Source organism: Phyllobates terribilis, unplaced genomic scaffold (genome assembly GCF_046119375.1).
Source record: "Phyllobates terribilis strain yellow unplaced genomic scaffold, ASM4611937v1 Scaffold_1__5_contigs__length_1240528914, whole genome shotgun sequence".
NCBI lineage: Eukaryota > Metazoa > Chordata > Amphibia > Anura > Dendrobatidae > Phyllobates > Phyllobates terribilis.
The window spans coordinates 104202127-104225244 of record NW_027362761.1 but is presented as its reverse complement, the minus strand read 5'-3'; the positions used below and the strand labels follow the sequence as shown (position 1 = coordinate 104225244).

The window sequence follows — 23118 nt, the reverse complement described above, 5'->3', positions numbered from 1 at the left end:
GGGTTAGAGAGTTCAGAGGGAGAGTTCAGCCAGGAGGGCTGACAGGGAGCTGTGGCTCCGGCTGGGCCCAGCTCCTGGGCCATGCCAGAAGTAGAGACAGAGAAGAGAAGCAGCTATGGGAAGAAACAACAGGAACTCTGTGGGAGCAGTGTTACAAGGAGTCAGGGGCTGGCAGCTGCAGAGCTCGCCCTGACTGAGAAGTTATCACCGGACCCGGAGTCCGAGGCTGTGGGGACTAACTCCTATCCAGCAGCAGAAACCGACCGGCAGGGGATTACAGGTCCTCTGGCCCAGAAACCCGAAGGCACGGTCACACGCGTGGGACCAGCACCGCCGTCGTGGAGCGGAAGCTACTAGAAGGCCCCGAGTCACCGGCCATACGGGTGAGCACCACACGGTACACTCAGGGACGTGGGCTACTTATACCCGCTTCTAGCAAGGTAGCCAGAAGAGTATCGTTAGTTTGGGAGGCCTACAACTCCGCCTGGCCAGGGGAGATCCCATCTGCTCAAGGACTGACCAGGCCCCAATCGCTAGCCAGTACTCCGGGAGGGTCTATCGTTGTCACCAGTAAAGACCCTGAACTACACCGTACCGTCTCTGAGTGGTTCCTGCTACCCCCATCATCCACGTTGGCTGCCCTGAGGCCATACCCCTCCCGTTGGGGGTTATACTATCACGCTGCACAATCCTACCACCGGCCTCAGCGGTCTGCCCTGCAGCAGCAGCTCCTTAGCTGTACTCAACGGGTGGCGTAGTCGTCCAACATCTACCGCTAATACAGCGCCACTTAGTCTGACTCCCTGGGCACGGACCGGATCACCGCCACGAGACTACAACCCTCAAGAGATCCGGCTCCGGGTAAGCTCCCGCATGCGCAACGCAGCGCGACACAGGCCCAGGGGCGCCGTCACTAGGACAGTATATGCATGTTCAATTTTACTTTAATATCTCACCAGATCATCTCTCAGTTAGTACTAACTTGCTGCGGGAACCAGTCCTGGACACCATTAAACTGAAGTGCTCTGCTGCACCGCCACATGTCGCGCATTAAAAAACAGCTGCTATTGGCTGAAACAGTGTGGGCTGTGGCATGTAAGAGCCCAAGGAGTAACATATTTTACTGATGGGTGTCAGAAGGAGCACCCCCTGCCTAGCTTCCATCTTCTTGAATCCCTCTAGTGGCAACTAACTGAGCACAGAATGCAGTATAGGTGCACAGTGCGAACTACCGCCACATACATGTGTCACTAAGGTAACTTTAAATCAGACTTAAAGTGACTCTTTCATTAGATTAATGCTGCCTGAACCACATGCAGTATGAATCAGAGCCTGGATGTCACAGGTGTGTCAGATGTGACAGACAGTCACCCTACAGTTGGTTGCAGAAGATCTCTTTGTTTGGCATTACAGACACCTTCTTAGCTGTTTCACTGCAGGACCCAGCGGCTACCTCCTTCCTGCTAATTGACACCCTGGCTTGGATGTTTAAATAGTTTCACTTTGCAGCAGGAAGGGGCCGGTGAGACTCACTTGTTTCCTTGTGAATGCTTGGAGCTCTAAGACTGCTATCTTCCTCTGTGGTGCTTGGAGGATGCTTAGAGTTATCTCTCTGAAGACGGCTAAAGCTAATCTACTTTCCCCCGTGTCTGTCTCCCTTGTTGTTTTTAGTCGTCAGTGGGGATCGACTAATGATCATCTCCCCTTCCCTATCCAGGACCAAGCGCTAGGGAAATACAGGGTTTAGGTTTGCGTGCAGCGATTGGTGAGGAACCAATTTAGGGACGTTAGTGGAGACAGGGTGATATCAGATCAGCCTAGGAGGTCTCCACTCCCCCTTTCGCTAGAGTCTGGGCTCCCTTTCCCCCTTCCCTTTGTGTTGCACTTAGTCTTTCACACACCTTGTGTGACACTGGATTTGCGATTACTGCCAGTTAGGTTTTAGTCTGAAATGATGCAGCGTTTCAGAGAAATCATGGTTTGAGAAGCCGGTTGAGGACTAGACATGACTAGTCTGATGATGTCCCTGGCCTGCTTCTCCATACTCTGCACTAGTTGATTGACTGATCTTTCCTTATGTACACATATCGGACAGACCTGTCAATCAACTGGAGCAGGGCGGGTTGAAGCAGGCCAGGGACATCATCAGACTAGTCATGTCTAGTCCCGAATCGGTATCTCAAACCATGGTTTCTCTTTTTTTGTTCAAAGCCCCATCCTCTCTAAAACTGGGCTTTATAGTAGCAGAAACATGTATGGGCAAATTAATTTATTTTATACAGAACAATATTTCTATTAATTGGGTAATCTGTAAACGTGTCGCAATGAGAAGTAAGTTTATTATTACATCACTGTTATCATTCACTGTAATTGCTTCTTTCTTACAGCAGTGTCAGCTTAGGGTGTGTAAGCATATTGCTAATACATGTACATGCTACAGAAGATTGTGATGCAGAACTCCCCTGTATTTTTGTGTCTCCAGGGCAGGGTTAGTTTGGTTGGCTCAGTGTCACACACAGATGTGACTCTTTACCATGCAAACTTACACCGTGACGGCTGAGGCGGAGAAAGTGGAAAAGCATAAAACAGAAAAAACAAAAATACAAAAAAAAAATTCCTGGAAAAAACACATTTACACACAGAGACACAGGAGCTAAGGAGAAGCGACAGAACCAAAACTTGAGTAGCCAAGTTAGGAGGCAACCAACATTTCTTTCTTTGTACTGTCAATGTTCTTGAGCTTCTCTCCCTCCCTCCCGCCCTTGTGTATGGCGCAGTGTCTGGGCTAGCGATGCTGATAAGGAGGATTCAGACTCAGCAAAGGGTCAGTTTGTCTATATGAGTGATCAGCATGGAGACAGACTGAAAACCTCAATATCCCACTATTGTCCCCTTGTGTCAGCAGCGACCCCTCCTCCTAAATTCATAAGGAAGCAACTTTCCTGTTCCTACTTATAGTAAATCATAGTAATATAGTAATACAGTGTATGAGTGCACAACATAAACTCTTCCTCCACTGCAGGAAAGTGTCCAGAGTGATGTGCTGCAGATCCTTTTTAAGTCACACTAGGTAGAGTAAATCCACAGGCAGAGGGAATTGCTTTCCTTTCCGCCCATCTCTTACATACTCCCCTCTCCCTCTGCAGTTGGATGTCTTCAGCTTTTCTTCAACTTTCTTTTTGGGTAGAGGTAACCCTTGCCTGCCTGCCTATCCCATGTAATAGTAAGTGACCACATACTGTACCTGAAGTGACAAGTTTTGCCTGGAAAGCAAGAGAGGATCTGAGAGTTTATTGACAGGAGAAAAGTTGGGAGAGACACTGACAAACTCTTCCAGCCACAGCTTCTGGGAAGAAGTCACACAGAAGTTCAGAGAAAGTCACAGGAGCATGCAGTCATGGTAAGCTACTGCCTCATCATGATACCTTGGGCAAAGTGTTACTAAGTTGTCTGCTTACATACAAGTACTCTGCAGAGAGTTTTACCAAGTATTTTATGTGTTTATTAGTATGTAAGATGTGTATCACTGGGTTAGCTGCAGTGGTAGCGTGACACTGCCACAATGTAGTGGAGGAGTATCTTTTTATTATTACATTTATCTGTTATTTATTTATGTAATGGAATAGAAAATAGATTGCAATAAACAGGATGATAAATAGGATGTCTGCATAGAAAGTGGTGAAATAGAGTAGATGGGTGACAAAACTTAAACAGGAATGATAGTAACAGAGAGATAGATATAGATAGATAGATAGATAGATAGATAGATAGATAGATAGATAGATGCGATATGAATGGAAGGAAGTATGCATAGACTGTTCTTTTTTCTCATAGCATATTTGGCTACCAAGTTTACTTTGCTACACGTTTTGGCTTCTAAAGTTTCATACACAAGCCTGCAAGTGGCAGCACAGTGTACAAAGTATCCTGTCAGTGCACATCATGTGTGCGATCAGGGTCTCCCATAGAGTAGAAGATTTTTTTCCTGGATAAATAATATATGAATATTCAACCAATAATCTCACGCATGCATTAGATATTTTACTACAGTCCAAAGAATTTTATCATTGATTAAAAAGTAATAATTTGTGTATTGGCCCTTGCTACAAAATTCTTGATTTGGTGTAATAGAATCAAAGCGAGGATTTTTAAATGCTGGGATTCATTTTTTGGTGCCCTGTTTACACTATTGACCCACTATAAAGCCCCCGATCCTTGCTGGGAGGCTGGGATGGAGGAAGGGTTCCTCTCACACTTATCCTAATTGGCAAAGGCCAGATATAGTGGCTTAAGATTTTTTTTGTGTGTCTCTGCCCCTCTCTGCTCTTCTTAATGTGACATGTCTTGTTCCAGTGATCAAAGGGCCAGATAAAGTGTGGGAGATAGGTCTGTCAAAAATGCTAGCAACAAAACATAAAGAAAGAAAGGACTAGGAGCTGACCGTACAGACAGAATTAAAAGTAGATTCAGATATATGATGGATTTCATTTAACCCCAGAGCTTAGCAGTTGTAAACTTGATGGACAATAGATGTCATAAAATGATCAAACGCACTAGTGGATAAAGTGACAGTAAAATGTGCAAATGCGCAAGATGTTAGCAATTTTTTCCTGCCTAAGTGTATAGTTATTATATGGAGTAATCACTGATATTATAGACAGTCCTAGGTGCTCTATATGCTGCTTTCTACAGTGAGTAACTGGAGTATTTTTTTATATTACATGTTTTATACATAGCACCAAGGTACTCAACATCATTCTATATATTAAGTGCTAGGAATATTTTATTTTTTAATCAGTATACCCCGCTTGGAGATTTAGATGTTTATCCACTTTCCCACCACAGTGTCTCAAGGCTGGAATTTACAGTGGTGATATTTTTTGATACAGTATACCTAAATTCCGTGAACTTGAAGAACAAAGGGAAACACTCAGTGCATTCCTCCACAATCCCCTCCAACTCCCTGTCCTGCCTATAGATTCCTGATGTATCCATGTCCCTAGGAAGACAAACTGTGTCACTCGTTCCATTAGAAGCCGTTGCTAGTGTTTTTCACAGTTTACATAGCTCAGCAAGTTTGTTATGCCAGGGTTCAGTCTTTATTTAGTTAAGGAATGTTATATCAGAGATGGATGTTTAATTTAAGTAGAAAACATTAGCCAGGGCGGCAGCAACATCCACTGCGAGAATAAAGCTGCAGGTTAGGGAAGCGAACAAATTGTAATATATATGTGTGCATTCTACATCTCCAAAATTGCTAATAAATTTCACGTTGTTGCCATTTTAATTAGATTTTCTTATGCTATTGAAATTTTTCACATAATTCAGAAAATAAACAGGACAAGAAACGCATCAAATAACACCTCCTAAGCAGAGTTCAATATATCAGTGGTCATAAAGGAAGTCAAGAAATAACTATATCTGGATACAAAATGTTAAGATTTTAAAGTAATTTGTAAGTATTAGGTATCTATAGAAAAAAATGTACAAACCATTTTCATCTGCCGCCCATATGTAACTTTTTAACTCATAGGTAACCCATAGGACTAGAAGCACCCCCACCGCCCATAAGTTGAAGAAATATTGTATTTGTGTGTTCTGAAAGTGCCATTAAATGATCAATTCCTAGGCAGTAGTTGTACAAGTCATAGTGTAAAGTGGTAAGGCTGCTCCTGAGTGGGCTCCCCTCTTTTCTCTGTGCTTTACATAACATTCTGTCCTAATCCTGCTTGCTGTCAGAGATGTTTCATGGTTGTGCAATTGCTGTAGTGAAGAATGCCAATTTGCATTCCAGGAGTGTCATTTGATTACTTTTATCTGCTCTGCTCCAAGTCCATCCCGGACTTCGCATTTCATCTTGCCATGTCACGTGTCAATACTGTGTCCTCTTTTCAAGAAAGAGACAAAAAAAAATTGTTTGCTTAAAACAAGAAAGAAAAAGTTCTTTCATGTTGCTTCCTTAGTCCCTCTCGAACTTGTCAACAGCAGAATGTGATTCGCTTGGGCCTGGAGGAATAAAACCCAGGAGGCGTAGGCAGCTCAATAAGCCTATGGACAGGTACACTGTAACGTCCCCAGAGAGACTTGTTAGAGAAGAGCAGGTCTGCGGAGTTCCCCGCTCTCTGACCTGGTGCTGTCCCTGCAGTTTTCTTATTTGATCTTTCCTAGTGAATTGATCTTTTTTCTTTTTCACAGTCGTCCTCATGAGACAGTGACCAAAACAACTGGGTATCTGTTGTAAAATAAAGCATAGAGCACCAATGGTGGTTACACATTTTGGGGCTGTATATCAGAATAAGGGTTAAACGTACGTTTTCTGCAGCGCGACTGAGGTGTGCACTCTTCTACATTCACTGTTTTGTCAACAATGAAGCTTTTGTGGAGATGAGGTGACGTGTTAAGTGCCAGCTGCATGCTGTATCTTGTACTGGGTTACCGAGAACATACACTATTTGGTAACTGTATGAAGGTAACCAAGGAGGAATGAAGTAAGAAATGTATAAATTATTAAGAAAGCAAGAACTTTATTACCTGCATCTTCTCAAATCTGAATATATCACTGATTTTGTATGTATTTTTAGAATACATTATTATTATACCTCTTTTTTTTTTTTTTTTGCTTTTTTCGCCTTTTCAAATGTAGCACTTTTTTGGACATCAATGAACAGACATAATATTGAAAGTGTTTTTACTTATACATGTGAATATATAAAACTAAGCTGAGACACCAAATAACCCCCGGACAAGAATGGTGCTGGAAAAATGAAAATTATTTTTTCTAATACTGACCAACTGCTTTAAACACAACCTGTCCGTAGTTTTGACCCTGGAAAACTGCAGACAGCTGTACATATGAGAAGCTTAGGTCTGATAAGGCATACATTCAGGTAGTGATTTAATTGAAACATGAATAAAGGAATGAAGCTTTATTGCAGCATTTGCTGCTTTCATCAGTTCTCTGGATGTGGTCCCTAACCTGTGGCGGACAAAGACAGTGGTGGACAAAGAACAGTGTATGGCTCATTTGAGGTCCAATAATGTGCATGATAAAAGCGGAATGCTGCTTGGGATGTGGAAATGGTCCACCATCATAACTGACAGAAGAGTGCCCCTGTTCAAGAACAACATATGGGCACTTTGCAGTCCAAAAGCTCATCATAATGCACAATTCCACCTAATTTGGCAGTGGAAATGGGCTCCTTACAACTTGCGCCCCTGTGCATCAATGTTGCATCAGGTTGCATCAGTGATATGTCCACCCCTGACCATGCCACTTGTGTCGCTGAGCAGCTGCACAGGTTGCACCAATAATATGTCCGGTTCAATCCCTAACACTAAAGTGCTCTCCGATCTCTGCAGTACAGAGACCAGCTCTGTCCATCCTGCTTCAGACATATGACTGCTGCAGCCAATCACTGACTGCATCGGTTATGCTTTGGACACTACAGTGAGTGTATGACTGCACTGGATGAGCATGTGGCTGCAGTGGTCATATGCCCATCCTCTGGAACAGGATGCATAGGATGTCCATAAGCATGTATAGATTTACTAGAATTTGGTGTATTTTTTATTTTGTAAAATTATAAAAATGTAGTTGCATGCACCAACCAATACACCATATACATTTCCAGCACAGTGCCAGTCTGTTACACACCAGCAGGAACCACATCAGTTCATACACAGTGTCATATCCATTGGCTCTTATATCATTTATTAAATAGGTGGAAAAAATACAAGAAAGGGAAATAAAATAAAAAGACAATGTTAGTGAATACATTCCATGGTCTGAGCTACACTGAGATATTTCATACTGATATAACATCATAGAAATCATCTGGATTTGTCTACTTGTTTTTTAAACCTATTTATGACCGATTTGCTATAATATTATTACCTTACTACACAACCCCGGCTTAATAGCGGATAGACAATTATATTCAGAATTATGGGAGTATAGTTCAGATATGGAAGAAGAACATTTTTAATAACTTGACTGAAGAGAACAACATAAAGATTTATGCTTAGTTCTCACCCAATTAACAAAGCTAAGCATTACAAAATCATAGGCATTTTTTACGCCACCATATGGTGCTTCTATGAGATGCCATCCAGTCTGCTAGAAACAATACTTCTGAGGAGCAATACTTCCATAATATGGCACGCAACAGAACATGTCACTAACCTTTTGTTCTATAAATCCTACAGAATAATGTACAACACTCCAATTAATAAAATATATTATTTATTTATTGAAAATATTAAAATAGGATAATATTACGATATGTATACCAAAAAAATACATGATAAATATACATTAATATACTGCCACATAACATGAAGAAATAATGCACAGTTCCCTACAGTCAAATTGATCACAAAAAATGGGTGCGCAAGTAACCAATATTAAATCCTGGAGTGGATGCAGCAGGCAGAGTTGGGCTATGTTCACACACGTGTTTTTTCTGCAGCTAAATCTGCTGACAACTTTTTTCTGCCAGGAAAACAGCTGCGTCAAAAATGCAGGTTTTCCTGCGTTTTTTGATGCATTTTTGATGCGTTTTTGCAGCGTTTTTTTCACGGTCCTTCTGTCTCTATTTAGGCATGTTCATAAAGTTCTGCGAAAAAAAAGCATCCCTTTCTATTTTGCCATCAAAAATGCTGCCGCGTTTTTGCAGCTTTTTTTTCACCACCCATTACTTCCTATGGGTGAAATAATGCTGCAAAAACGCTGAAAAGATTCTGAAAAAACGCTGAAAGAAGTGACATCCTCTATTTTCCAAATATGCAATCAAGGCAGAAAATACGCAGCAAACAAAAAGCAACATGTGTGAACAGAGAATTCTGGTTTCTCATACACTTTGCTGGTACTGCCAGACGCAGCTGAAAATTTGTATAAAAATCTGCTGCAAATAAGCAGCAAAACCCAACGTGTGTGAACATAGCCTAAATATAATAGACAAAATGAGGACAATATAAAATAGTTGCCCAAGCCTCACAAGTAAATGACCACACCCCAACTTGTGTTTCGCACTCTGCTTTCTCAAGGGGATAACTTTTTGTTCTGACAGATTCTGCGTGAATTTGTGTTTATAAAGCCTCGGTTTATTGTACAGTATGAGCTCACAGACTACCTATTCTAAGGATAAGCCATCAATGTTAGATTTGTCGGGGTCTATTCGACAAGTCACGGCACTGCAGCCTCTTCCTTTTTTTATATCATCTTTATACTGGTCTGCGCTGCTCAGGCCATACTTTTTCGTAGCAACAATACTTGGTGTTGCAGCTTTGTCCCATTCAGTTGACACAAATACTGTGCTTACATGAACTTAGATGACTTATTTGCAAAACTGCAGCATGCAAATGACATTTGTCCTATATTGTGGAGTATTTTTCCTTATGTTTGGATATATAATATGCATGTCGTCAGCTCATTTCATTGCTTATTCGCTGTTGACGATAACCTCTCCTGCATTTGGCAAAGGGGTTAAATCCATGTGCGATGGCAATTTAGTTGCTGTTCATTATGAAAACAGATTGCTTTTGCAGAGTCAAGGACAGTCTGGCAACGGGAGAATGTTTTTGCGATACAAATTCTGAATGAATTGTACAAATTCTTTCAACCAGATGCAGAGACGGCAAAGAATTCTACTGTCGTATTTCCAAGAGCCCAATACAAGGCTTTTTGTTTATCACTCACAGGTCCTCAAGAGTTTTAAGAACTGCGAGGAAGAGTACGGCTTCTGAATAATAAATTGCATCCTGCTCTCAATATCACCTTTTTTTTTTTTCTTAAATGAAATGAAACCTCAAGAATCATACTTTATTTCACTGGGCTAAAAAACGCCTCAATCCCGCTAAGTGGGAAGATATGATCATCGAATTAAAATACCACCCAGTAATGTCTATGGTTAACGTTAATCAGTGATATAATGACTATAAAAGCCTTGATCTCATGTTTATTCTCTTGTATATGACGTTATTTTTTTTTCTCCACCTGCAAGACAGTTTAGATGAGGCCAGCCATGAAGAAAGCAAAACTAAGTGCACGATTTGAGTCTGGCCTTGACCTACTGATAATAGCTTACATTACATTCTAGAAGCAATGCTGCCAATCTTGTCATTCTTCATGCATAGTACTAATAACAATTAATAACAATTATATTTCTATAGCACCAACGTATTCCGACGCACAATACAATTCAGAAGGAACATGTACAGACAATATCAGAAATTACAGAGGAACAACAATTCACACAAAACGAGTGAGGGCCATACTCTCAAGAGCTTACAATCTTACATAAGAGTGAAGGGGGTTTCTTTCTTCACGCTTGTACCCATAATTATCATAATTAAAAAAAAAAAGAATTAAAAATTCTAAAAATTATTTGAAAAATAATTTTTAAAATATTTTAAGTTCATTTCTTGTTTAATGTTTCCAATGGTGTATCTGGATATATTAACATTCAGCCCTATTCACATTGGCAATTTGGCTCTCTAATGTCCATTTTTAGAATTGATGGCAACTACTTGAGGTTACAAAAGAAAAAACGCTGGTGAAAAAAAAAGTTGTCTTTATTTAAAAAGAAAAACAAACAAAAAAAGCACAAATTACTTAACGTCAGCAATAAGAATGTTATCAATGATAAATTACGGATAAATTGAAAACAGAGCATGGATGTTTAACCCCTTCCAAAATTGATTATTATTTTTATTTTATTTTTTTGCTAATGTTATTCTATCCCCATCTCCTAAGAGCCATAACTTTTTTTTTTTTACATTTTTATGCACATAGCCATATGAGAGCTTGTTTTTTTAAAGAATGAGTTGTAGCTTAACAGATATTGTACTTAAAACTGAAGGGAAAAAGGAATAAAAAAATATACTTGCGCCATTTGATAGAATTTTTATGGTAAATTCACAGTAAATTCACAGTAAAAACATTTTAACCTTATTCTGTGGGTCAGTATGATTACGTCAATTTCAGATTTTTTTATGATTCACTACTTTTACAAAATGAAAAAATAAAATTGTTTTGTGTTGCCGTATTCTGTGACCCATAACCCATATTTCATTTTTTTGCCAATGGAAGTATGTGAAGGCTTGTTTTATTCTGGGTTATCTTTAGTTTTCATTTGTACCATCTTTGGGTGTTCATGACTTTTTGAGCACTTCTTTGATTCCATTTTTTTTAGGGAGGCAGACGAAGTGACAGAATAAGAGCAATTTGAACCTGATTTATCGTAATACAGAATATGGTAGTTTATTGTAAGTGTAGCAATTTCTTAGGAAAGTAGTCCAAAGAAGGCAAGAATGTGGGCCTTTAGTAGGTCTCTGGCTGCCATAAAAAGCTATTGTCCCTAATTGCTACACTTAATGGCATATACCGCTGCAGTTACCTGTCGAGTGATGTACATACTGTATACAGAACGTCACGTCGAAAAAAATTAAAGTTAAGGAAAGTTGCTATTTAATAGTTCATGACATAACTTTTTTTCTACAGCTTGCATTCTATAATGCTTAGGTATGCACTGTGAAAAAAAGATGCCATAAAAGATGCCCAAGAAAAGACAAGTTAATAATAAAACAACACCAGTAGAAGTAATATGCATGTCTAGAAGAATCTTCAGGAGTTGTAGTTACCCATGCATGCGGCACAAGAGGGGACCCCATTTTCAAGCTAAATCCCAGTCCCTGCTTTGGGTGCTGCATCTATCATACATTTATGGCATATCCTGTCAATATGTCATGTAAAAAACGGAACTAGCCCTTTAAAAAACTGACACAGGGCCAACGACATTTGAAAGAACTTCAAAGATTGCGTTTAGGGGACTTGTGGTAGAATTATTTAAATAGATTATTATATATTAGAGGTGGGCAGATGGATTCGCAGGGCTCTGATACATTGGTTAGATCAGTAGTCTCTGATAGCTGAAAGAGAGGCTCTTACCTTCCGGGATCTCTGACCCATTGCACTGGGATGTACAGATGACATTGCACCAGTTCTGATAATCAAAATCTGTGCTGGGGATGCCGGAAAGTAAGAGATTCGCGAGCCTCCAGTCCAATGGCCAAACACTACTGACCTGGCCAACGGATCCGAGTCTCATAAGACAAACTGCCCATCTCTAGTATATATACATTGTACATTATGGACAAGAAATACATAAAATAATACTGCGCTTTCACTGCAGATTTATTAGGATATTCAAATCCATGGTCTTGTTAGTTCAGCCACTAAGTAAAACACAATTTTGTACTGTACTTATTCGGTGTGATTTCTCTGTATTCCAATGAAATGTGTGTGAATTTTACAATCCACTTTATATAATAGATACAAATCTAGGAATGATGTGTACAGTATGTGAATCATGTATCAACACATGATGATGACAGGTCCACTTTCTCTGAGATAGCAGTTATAACATAGTAGAAAGATAAAGTTCTATCTACGTCATGAGGATGTCAAGTTCTTTAAAGGCCTTCATTAATTCATTAGACATGCTGTTTAAAGTTTAATTTTGGATTTAATGCAGATCTGTAACAGATTTTACAATAAATAGAGCAAATAGATAGACCTGATGAGGATGGTGTATTTACTTTGAAAATCCATCTTAAAATGGCTGTGTACTACTGATAGTAAGATGAGTATTTTATGAGCTGGACCCATGAAATAATCATTTTAATATCAGACAGGCACATTTTAAAAAGGATTTTATAGCCATTCTGACAAGGCTTTTCAAAATACACTAGCCTCGTCAGGTCTAAAAAAAATCTATTTAATAATGTATATAGATAGGAATGTGAGACCTTGTGATAGATTTTCTTTAAGCATTCTGAGTCTTCTTTACGTAAAATGTGCAGATCATACTAAACTTAGACTTTTATCATTTACATTGGGAATATATTTTGGAAACAGTTACATCAAATCATTCTTCAATATCAGTTTACTAGAAGTGTATGATATATACTGTAATATTGAAGTAGGCGAGAAAGTGATCAAACAAATGCAGGTTTAAATCCCCTATGAGGACTAATAAATAAAGTAAAATATAGTAAAATAAAAGTTTAAAAAATATAAGATAAAAAAATTCTAATAACCCCTTACTTCTCTAGCTTGAAAATAAATAAATTAATCAATTAAAAAATAAATATAGTTTGTATTGTCGAATATGTAAAAGTCCAACTCATGAAAATATAAGTTATTTAACTCTTTAGGAAAAAAGAAATCAAAACACCAAAATTACTATTATTTCCCCAAAAGATACAATAAAAAACAATCAAAACATTATGTGTATCTCAAAATGGTACCATTAAAACCTACAGAAGCAAAAAAACAAGACTCCATACAGCTCCATTAATGGAAAATTATAAATTCTGAGGGTCTCAGAAAATTGCAAAACAACATTTATTTTAATTGCAAAGTTCAATTTTTTAAGCCATGAAAATAATGAAATACTATACAACTTTGGGGTCACCATGATCATACTTGCCTGGAGAGTTACATTGCCAGGTCAATTTGACCTCCCAATGAAAACTGGTATAAAAACAGTAAAATATCCTTTTTGTCCAGTGGCCCATAAATAGTGTCAAAAGCTCATTATTATCATCATCTTTTTAATTATTCATTAAAAGGTATCAACCATTGAGGACTTCTAATTTATGTTTCGACAATAACTTTATTTTAGCAAGTATTCCAAGCTGATCACCATTTCACATTTACTCTGGGTGAATCTACACATCTGTATTATTTCCAACCCTTATAGCCAACATAAATTTCTCCTAGAATAACAACTCTATATATATTGCTGAATGTATGTCAGAAAAGTGAAATGTGAACCTTTCAATATGCCAAAGAAATGATAGCATAATAGTATAACCAAAAGCGGACTATGAAAAATTGAACGGTATCTGGCACCGTCCAAGGGGAAGCTTTAATGCAGTGCTTCTAAATGGAGAAAGTAAATGGGCTTACTTCATTTTATTAAAAATAAACTTGCCGGTGGGGAAGTCACAAAATTCACCTAAATAACTTAACGGATTTCCCCTTTCCCCACTGTACAATAGTAGTTATTATGTACCTAGCTAGTAACAGGCTGTACTTGTTAGACATTGGAACCTATGTCAAATTCAGCTATAATTGAATTTAGTACTTTCAAAGAAACACTCTTGTCTGTGGGCGCTTGTAAGTATCAATCTTTGATTCTGGTTACATTATAGAACTCCGTAAATGAGGGAGTTGATATTGTTTCTCCTTGTTGCTTAGAGACTTACATACTGAAATACTCTGAGCTAATTCCTTAAACTTCATTTTTCTTATATTTTACAACACATAGTGTCCTCATTTTCATATTACATGTAGGGGAAAACATGTAGAAATATTTATGTGGAATTTTACAATTTTATGCATTACTAATTATCTTTATTTTAGAAAGACCGAAATATTTTGAATCAAGTATATAAAGAATGATAGACTTTGTGAATAATGCTAGCCAGGATATTATCGATGAGACAAGGTGCTCAATGTTATACTGCACTAAGTGGTTATGGTACTTTAGCTACTTATTATATTCTGAAGGTCGAATTAGCATCTCAGTGCTTTGGTACACATCATTGATACAGCTGTTCTCACTCCTGATCACAAACCATTACCTACCAAAGATTATGTGCTTTTTTAATTGTTACATTTTCTAACAAGTGTATAAAGGATAAGTTATGAAAGCTGTTTCATTGTCCTAATACTTCTGGTCCCAGCTGTAAAATACAAATTCCTATGCCCTACTGATTTATACAAAAAAGTGAACAAATATATACAGCTCTGGCAAAAATTAAGAGACCACTGCAAAATTTTCATTTTCTCTGATCTTTCTCTTTATAGGTATATTTTTGAGTAAAATGTACATTGTTGTTTTATACTATAAACTGCTGACAACAAGTCTCCGAAATTCAAAGCTAAAAATTTTGTATTTATTTGTAGCAAATGAGAAATCGTCAAAATAATAAAAAAGAAACCGTGCTTTCAGACCTCAAATAATGCAAAGAAAATAAGTTCTTAATCATTTAGAAACAACAATACTCAAGTTTTAACTCAGGAAGAGTTCAGAAATCAATATTTGGTGGAATACCATGATTTTTAATCACAGCTTTCATGCATCTTGGCTGCTTTCCACCAGTCTTTCACACTGCTTTTGGGTGACCTTATGCCATTCCTGGCACAAAAATGTAAGCAGTTCTTCTTTGTTTGATGGCTTGTGACTATCCATCTTCCTCTTGATTACATTCCAGAGGATTTCAATGGGGTTCAGGTCTGGAGATTGGGCTGGCCATGAGAGGGTTTGATGTGATGCTCCTTCATCCACACATTGATTGATCTAACTGTGTGGCATGGGGCATTGTCATGCTGGAAAAACCAGTCCTCAGAGTTGGGGAACATTGCCTGAGCAGAAGGAAGCAACTGTTTTTCAAGGATAACCTCGTATGCGGCTTGATTCATACGTCCTTCGCAAAGATTAACCTGCCCAATTTCAGCATTGCTGAAACATCCCCAGATCATCACCGATCCTCCACCAAATTTTACAGTGGGTGAAAGATACTGTGGCTTGTATGCCTCTCCAGGTCTCCGTCTAACCATTAGACGACCAGGTGTTGGGCAAATCTGAAAATTAGACTCATCAGAGAAGATTACCTTACTCCAGTCCTCTATGGTCCAATTCTTATGGTCTTTGGCAAACTTCAGCCTGGCTCTCCGTTGCTTCTCATTGATGAAAGGCTTTTTTTCTAGCTTTACATGACTTGAGGCCTGCCTCTAGGAGCCTGTTACAAACTGTTCTTGCCGTGCACTTCACCCCAGCTGCCATTTGCCATTCCTTTTGTAGGTCACTTGATGTCATCCTGCGGTTGCTGAGTGACATTCGAATAAGATGACGGTCATCCCGGTCTGTGGAGAGTCGCTTTCACCCTCTGCCGGTATGTAGCTTGCTGTCCCCAATGTCTTTGAAATTTTAAGGATGGAGGCAACATGACGCTCACTGTATCCCTCTGCTAGTAAAGCCAGAACTGAGCCCTTCTTTTCTTCACTCAAGACTTTTCTTTTCAACTCCTTTGGCATGGTTAAAAGTTATTTTTTCATTCAAATTACTTTTGGGCTATTCCTAGCACTTGTTTTGCCATCCAGCTTGTCCTATTGCAAGAGGATTGTGAAGACCACAACAGTGTTTTTTATACTTTCCCTCGTTACATAAGATTTGGTTCAGGTGATCACCTAATCAGAAGCACATTAAGTAGAATAAGGTGTACTTTGGTTGGAATTCAACTGACACTGGAATGGAATGGCTGTCAGACATGTAGCGATGGTGATTTTTAGAAAACTGTGCAGTGGCCTCTTAATTTTTTCCAAAGCTGTATATACAGGGTGGGCCATTTATATGGATGCACCTAAATTAAGTGGGAATGGTTGGTGATATCAACTTCCTGTTTGTGGCACATTAGTATATCGGAGGGGGAAAACTTTTCCAGATGAGTGGTGACCATGGCGGCTATTTTGAAGTCGGCCATTTTGGATCCAACTTTATTTTTTTCAATGGGAAGAGGATCATGTGACACATCAAACTTCTTGAGAATTTCATAAGAAAAACAATGGTGTGCTTGGTTTTAACGTAACTTTATTCTTTCATGAGTTTTTTACAAGTTTATGACCACTTATAAAATGTGTTCAAAGTGCTGCCCATTGTGTTGGATTGCCAGTGCAACCCTCTTCTCTCACTCTTGACACACTGATAGCAACACCACTGAAGAAATGCTAGCATAAGCTTCCAGTATCCATTGTTTCAGATGGGCCTGATTTTCTTCAGCAGGGACAGGGAAGATGGATAAAGTTGATGGGAAGATGGGCGGAGCCAAATACAGGACCATTCTGGAAGAAGACCTGAGACTGGGACGGAGATTTATCTTCCAACAAGACAATGATCCCAAACATAAAGCAAAATCTACAGTGGAATGGTTCAAAAATAAATGTATCCAGGTGTTAGAATGGCCAAGTCAAAGTCCCGACCTGAATCCAATCGAGAATCTGGAAAGAGCTGAAAACTGCTGTTCACAAACACTCTCCATCCAACCTCAATGAGCTCGAGCTGTTTTGCAAGGAAGAATGGGCAAGAATTTCAGCCTCTCGATGTGCAAAACTGATAGAGACATACCCCAAGCGACTTGCAGCTGTAATCGCAGCAAACGGTGGCGCTACAAGGTATTAACTCAAGGAGGCCGAATAATATTGCACGCCACACTTTTCAGTTTTTAATTTGTTAAAAAAGTTTAAAAAATCCAATACATTTCGTTCCACTTCACGATTGTGTCCCACTTGTTGTTGATTCTTCACAAAAAATTAGAATTTTATATCTTTATGTTTGAAGCCAGAAATGTGGCAAAAGGTAGAAAAGTTCAAGGGGGCCAAATACTTTCACAATGCACTGTACAGGTGCATCTCACTAAATAGAATATCATCAAAAAGTTAATTTATTTCAGTTCTTCAATACAAAAAGTGAAACTCATATATTATATAGAGTCATTACAAACAGAGTGATCTATTTCAAGTATTTATATAACATCTGAGTGCTGTCCGATTTTCACGGTCTGACAGAATAGAGAAGGTGGAGACACCTTTTTTTTCTCTTCAAGTCCGAGAAAAAGTGATGCCACTCTGATCAGATGGAGAGAAAATGATCATTTGACCCTACCCATAGAGTACCATTTGTTGGAGTCTACAACAGCAGCAGGCTTATACTGTGGAGGGCCTAATATGAGCAGATAGCAAATGGCGCTGAGTTATTTGATACTATTCCATGGGACCACTTTGGTTTGATTGCATCAGTCTCTCCTTTTTAACTCCGTATCAATTATAATGCGGATAATGGTTGTTGTATGTCCTAAGTGAAACTGTTTAATTTCCCACAATGTCTATGTCTGAAAGCTGGATTCTGCAACAGCAATAACTCAGGCTATAAGTTTACTAATATGTGGGATACATACCCATCTGTATGTCATGTATATGATTTGTATATGCTTTTTTATTTAGATCACAAAGCCATTAAGCTGCAGTATTTTGGTACTTTTATCCATGTGGTGTATTTGGTAATGTGCACACAGGCTCGGACTGGCCCACAGGAGAGCAGGAGAATCCTCCGGTAGACCCCCTTGAAGGAGTGCTAATGAGTAGTGCTATTACATTTGATTAACAATTTGCAGACAGAGGTATAATCTAATCATCCATTAAAGAAGCTAGCCAAATTAATATAACAGAGAAAAAAAAGTACATTTGTGTACTAGGGTCAGGTTATTTTTGCATGTAGCTGAACAGTGAACCCCAAGAATCAATGTTACTGGTGGGCCTTTGCCAACCCGGTCTGACACTCTGTGCACGTAGGTTATTTTAATATAAAGTACATAAAACACAAGAATTGGACATGCTGGATTTTTACATTCCTGATCCTTTGTTCTGCTTGGAAATGAATGTCGCTAGTGGCATCTAGTATTAGATAATTCATCTTTCCTTTGATAATAAACCTATGTACTTAGCATCTATATGGGTAGTCTGTCCTATATACATTCAGAATACCATACTATGAAGGTTAACATTACATAATATTGCATTCTAACATGCTGTACATTTCCTATAAAACATATTGCACTGCTGTGCATAACGCTGACACCTTCTTGCTATTTATTACAAAGCACACGAGTTTATGATTCAAGATGATAAGGAACTAAGAAGCGCGACTCTCCTTTAAGGATATATAAAAGTGAGAAAATATGAGGCCTACCCTCAGCTGAGCCATTTGAAAGTAAAGCTACAAAGATAAAACCAAAAGCATTTTCTTCTTTAAAAATCATCACACCAAATATATGTAGCATTCATCATTTATACAGCTGTCCCAAAACCATTATTGGCTATCTTGTCATTTCACCATTGTGTTTTTTATCTACAATGCACTGCTAGCATTACCGCCTAAATGTTCCCTTTATTATGACCATAAAGCATCGGCGCAGCTTAACAAGTTGTAGAGGACTTGCAATAAAAGGAAAGCACTCACCAGTATAACTCCTTGTTTGCCTTCTTAAGCATTTACTTGATGAAATAAGGTATGTTTATTTGCTTTTAACATTTCTGCGCTGAAAGTTTTCTACAGTAGAGCAGAATATTGTCCTAGTGAATAAAAGTAATGCACAACAGCTGTAGTCAAAGTCTGCAAAACACAGCCTAACTACGCGATAAAAGCAAAACTTACTTAAGCTCGGGCTGCACAACAGACTTAGGAGATTTGCTCACAGTGTAAGAGCTGCGCTGCCTAAATCACAACATGTGCCTTTATGACCATAGCTATAATGAACGTCGTATGAGACAAATTGCACATGGATCTTATTTCCTATTTTACGTAAATAAACTTCACTCACTGTATAGGATACAGCTAGGGAATGCAGTTTTCTAGCATTTTTATGGTTTTTAAGATAACTACTTGCTATCAGTGAAAAAAAATACTCATCTTCTGAAAACCTGTCCTGATCATGCGTTTCACACACAGATAAGGTGGGGGGTCGTTAACAAGATATAACTTTGATACACTGTAATGTGCTGTACACCTGTGTCAGTTGGAATTGATAAGAAACGGTCTTATAGGGAAGTTGTCAGTAGGATCAACCCTCCTAAGCCTTCTATATGGGCATGGAGGTCAAAGGAATCTGAATAAAATGATACCTTGATTTCTGCGATCCAATGTCTTGTTCCAGAGATATCCACGTTTTTCTTATATGTAAATGAGCTGGTCAGGGCTATGATCCAGACATAGATCTCCCAGAGAATCTGCCTAAAGTGCTTATTTTTAATAAATTGTCATACAATATAGACTGTATATGTCACTTGATCTTTATCCTCACACACCTCCTTTAACCCCTTTATGACCTATGACGTATAGATGCATCATAGCTTGCCTCCCCCTCTTTGATGTGGGCCCCGGCGCTGAGCCCACATCTTTTCAGGCACATGACAGCTGATCTGATCAGCTATCATGTGCCCCTAACATCCGCGTGAGGAATCGCAATCCACCCGTAGCTGTTAACATGTTAAATACCGCTGTCAATCTCTAACAGCAGCATTTAAAATTCCTGCGCCGGAAGCGCGTCACTAACTCCACCCATAGGCATCCCTGTCACATGATCGCGAGGCGCCGATGGGTTGGCATAACAACTGGAGGACTGCAGAAGACCCCCATGCTTGTCATTACCGATCTGCTATGAGCGCCGCCCATTTGCCAGCATTCATAGCAGATGAGCATTTCTGCTACACACTGCAGGTCTGAAGACCTGCTATGTGTAGCACAAGCGATCAGTCGATCTCCGTTTCAAGTCTCCTAAGGAGAGTATTGAAGCATGTAAAAAATGTAAAAAAAGTTTTAAAAATGTTAAATAAATAAATAAAAGTTTGAATCACCCCTTTTGCCACATTCAAAATAGAACAATAAAAAAATAAAATAAAATAAAAAAGACACATATTTGGTATCGCTGAGAGTAAAAAATGTTTTCTATGTGGACGATAAGTAATCAACCAAAAATGGATAAACAAATTATTGACAAAACCAAGCTGTCAGGCCGTCAGTAAACAGGCTGCTTTAAAATCAACAAATTCAAATTTCAGAGCAAAACTGTTGTGTGCAGAAAGTTATCTTCAACTATCCTTGGTATTTTCATGTCAGTAGAGCTGTAGGGTAGCGGTGCTATTGATTGTTCAAACTACAGGATAAGTGACAGGTCTTATTTAAAAAAGCACCCCAGCATTTGTTTTACCTATATAGTGCAGCAAAGGCAATTATTAAAGAAAAATATAGAGGCTTTTCTGTATGCCTTATGTATGTACCAAATTAGAGAAAATGCCCCAAATAATACAAAATACCCATGAAACATTAGCATACAATCTATACAAGTTTATTAATTATGAAATAACACTTACAATTAGACATGATTAAAAACAGTTTAAAAACAACCAGACTTGGTGATACCTGTTTTAGTTTTATGGTTCATGTCTGGGTTGTCTGACATGTTTATTCCTTTTTCCATTATCGTTCCCCTACTGCAGTGGTCCCCAACCTTTTTTGCACCAGGGACCGGCTTGAAGCAAGATCATTTTTCCATGGCCCAGCAAGGAGGGGGTGGGGTGGGCGGGGCTTTGGTCATATGGGGGCGGGGTAATGGATGGATTTGGAGTTTAGTGCATACTTATCATATAGTGTAGACCAGGTCCCCGCCAGGAGCCCCACATAATGTGCTGTGCCAGGAGCCGCATCACTGAGGCCCCATCACGCCCTGCAGCAGGACAGGGCAGCTGTCCTGACAGCTGCTGTTCAGCTGCATTTACTTCATCCCAGGGGCGGACACAGACTGTAGTGGGCCCCTGTGCAAGAAATTTTTGGGGGCCCCCCCCGCCCTTCATAAGGCAACAAAGTTATGTAAACATAACCCCCCATGTGCATCTCTCACCCCCCCATGTGCAGCTCACCCCCGTGCATCTCTCATCCCCCTCCGTGCATCTCTCATCCCCCTCCGTGCATCTCTCATCCACCCCCCGTGCATCTCTCATCCACCCCCCGTGCATCTCTCATCCCCTCCGTGCATCTCTCATCCCCCCCGTGCATCTCTCACCCCCCCGTGCATCTCTCATCCACCCCCCGTGCATCTCTCATCCCCCCCGTGCATCTCTCATCCACCCCCCGTGCATCTCTCATCCCCCCGTGCATCTCTCACCCCCCCGTGCATCTCTCATCCACCCCCGTGCATCTCTCATCCCCCCCGTGCATCTCTCACCCCCCCGTGCATCTCTCATCTCTCCCCTCCCTCCCATGTGCATCTCTCATCTCTCCCCTCCCCCCATGTGCATCTCTCATCTCTCCCCTCCCCCCATGTGGATCTCTCATCTCTCCCCTCCCCCATGTGCATCTCTCATCTCTCCCCTCCCCCCCATGTGGATCTCTCATCTCTCCCCTCCCCCATGTGCATCTCTCATCTCTCCCCTCCCCCCCATGTGGATCTCTCATCTCTCCCCTCCCCCATGTGCATCTCTCATCTCTCCCCTCCCCCCATGTGCATCTCCCATTCCCCCCACTCCTAGTTAATTGTATTTAAAAAAAAATAAAACTTGTTATACTTACCCCCATGTGATCCCTGCAGAATCCTGGCGCTCGTCCAAATCGCTGACACCAGGTTCTCCTGACTTCCGGCCATGTGACGGCGCCGTCACATGACCGGAAGTCAGGGGAATCATGAAGGTGCTGCTGCAGCAGCGCAGCGCTAAGATGTCCCGGACCCGGCGCTTAGCATGGGGCCGGGGGCCCCATGAGGAGAGAGACGCACAAGAGGGGGGCTCCGAGGGGGCTCCTACCGGCCGGGCCCCATACTGGAGTCAGGGCAGTCATGCCCTGATGGCGGCCCTGCTGGAGGCTGGAGGGGCCCCCTCTCCCCGCGGACCGGCTGAAAAACCCCAACAGCCCGGTCCTGGTCCGCGGACCGGCGGTTGGGGACCTCTGCCCTACTGCACACTACATTTACCATGATGCCAGAGTCTCATCATAATGCTCTTGCTCTTATGTACTAGCAGCCAGTGATAGATCAGTAACAAAGCAGATGACTCTCAGTGTATCCTATGTGATATATACAGTAGAATCTCAGTGCCTCCTTGTCTCTTATGTTTTGTATACAGCGGAGTCTCAGTGTATCCTATGTGATGTATACAGCACAGTCTCAGTGTATCAATTTCAGTGTACTGTTACACGCACGCCACTAGGTTCAGATAGGGGCGAGACAGGTTACATGAATTCTTTGGAATCCTGGGGGAACCGTTACTCAGGGCGACCATAGACCATGTGCTGCAGCTTCTCTCAGGCACACAGGGGTATTGACCCTCAGGCACAGACACGTAGATTGTTTCACTTACTGACCAGACACACTTGACAAGAGTCCTCATAAATGGTAGAACAGTAGCATTTAATAAGAAGCCGCACAGCCAGTGCAAGTTAAGTCTTATGAGCAACAGGCTCCAGTGACAAACAGTACAGTTTCCTTAGCAGCACAGCAGTTCACAGT

At 40.2% G+C, this 23118-nt stretch overlaps 1 protein-coding gene across 8 annotated transcripts in view; it reads left to right on the top strand.

Annotated features, from left to right (window-relative positions):
• The first annotated feature begins 2847 nt into the window (after positions 1-2847).
• Positions 2848-23118, top strand: part of BNC2 (basonuclin zinc finger protein 2) — an 858290-nt gene continuing 838019 nt past the window's right edge. The window contains exons 1-3 of one of the 8 annotated variants that reach the window (XM_073665315.1): positions 2851-3400; positions 15873-15963; positions 16851-17239. In XM_073665315.1, the coding sequence (XP_073521416.1) occupies positions 17144-17239 (96 nt within the window). In that variant the 5' untranslated portion in view covers positions 2851-3400; positions 15873-15963; positions 16851-17143. Of the gene's footprint in view, positions 3401-15872; positions 15964-16847; positions 17240-23118 lie in introns of all 8 variants that reach the window. The other 7 variants (XM_073665259.1, XM_073665382.1, XM_073665365.1 and 4 more) reach the window with 7 other exon arrangements.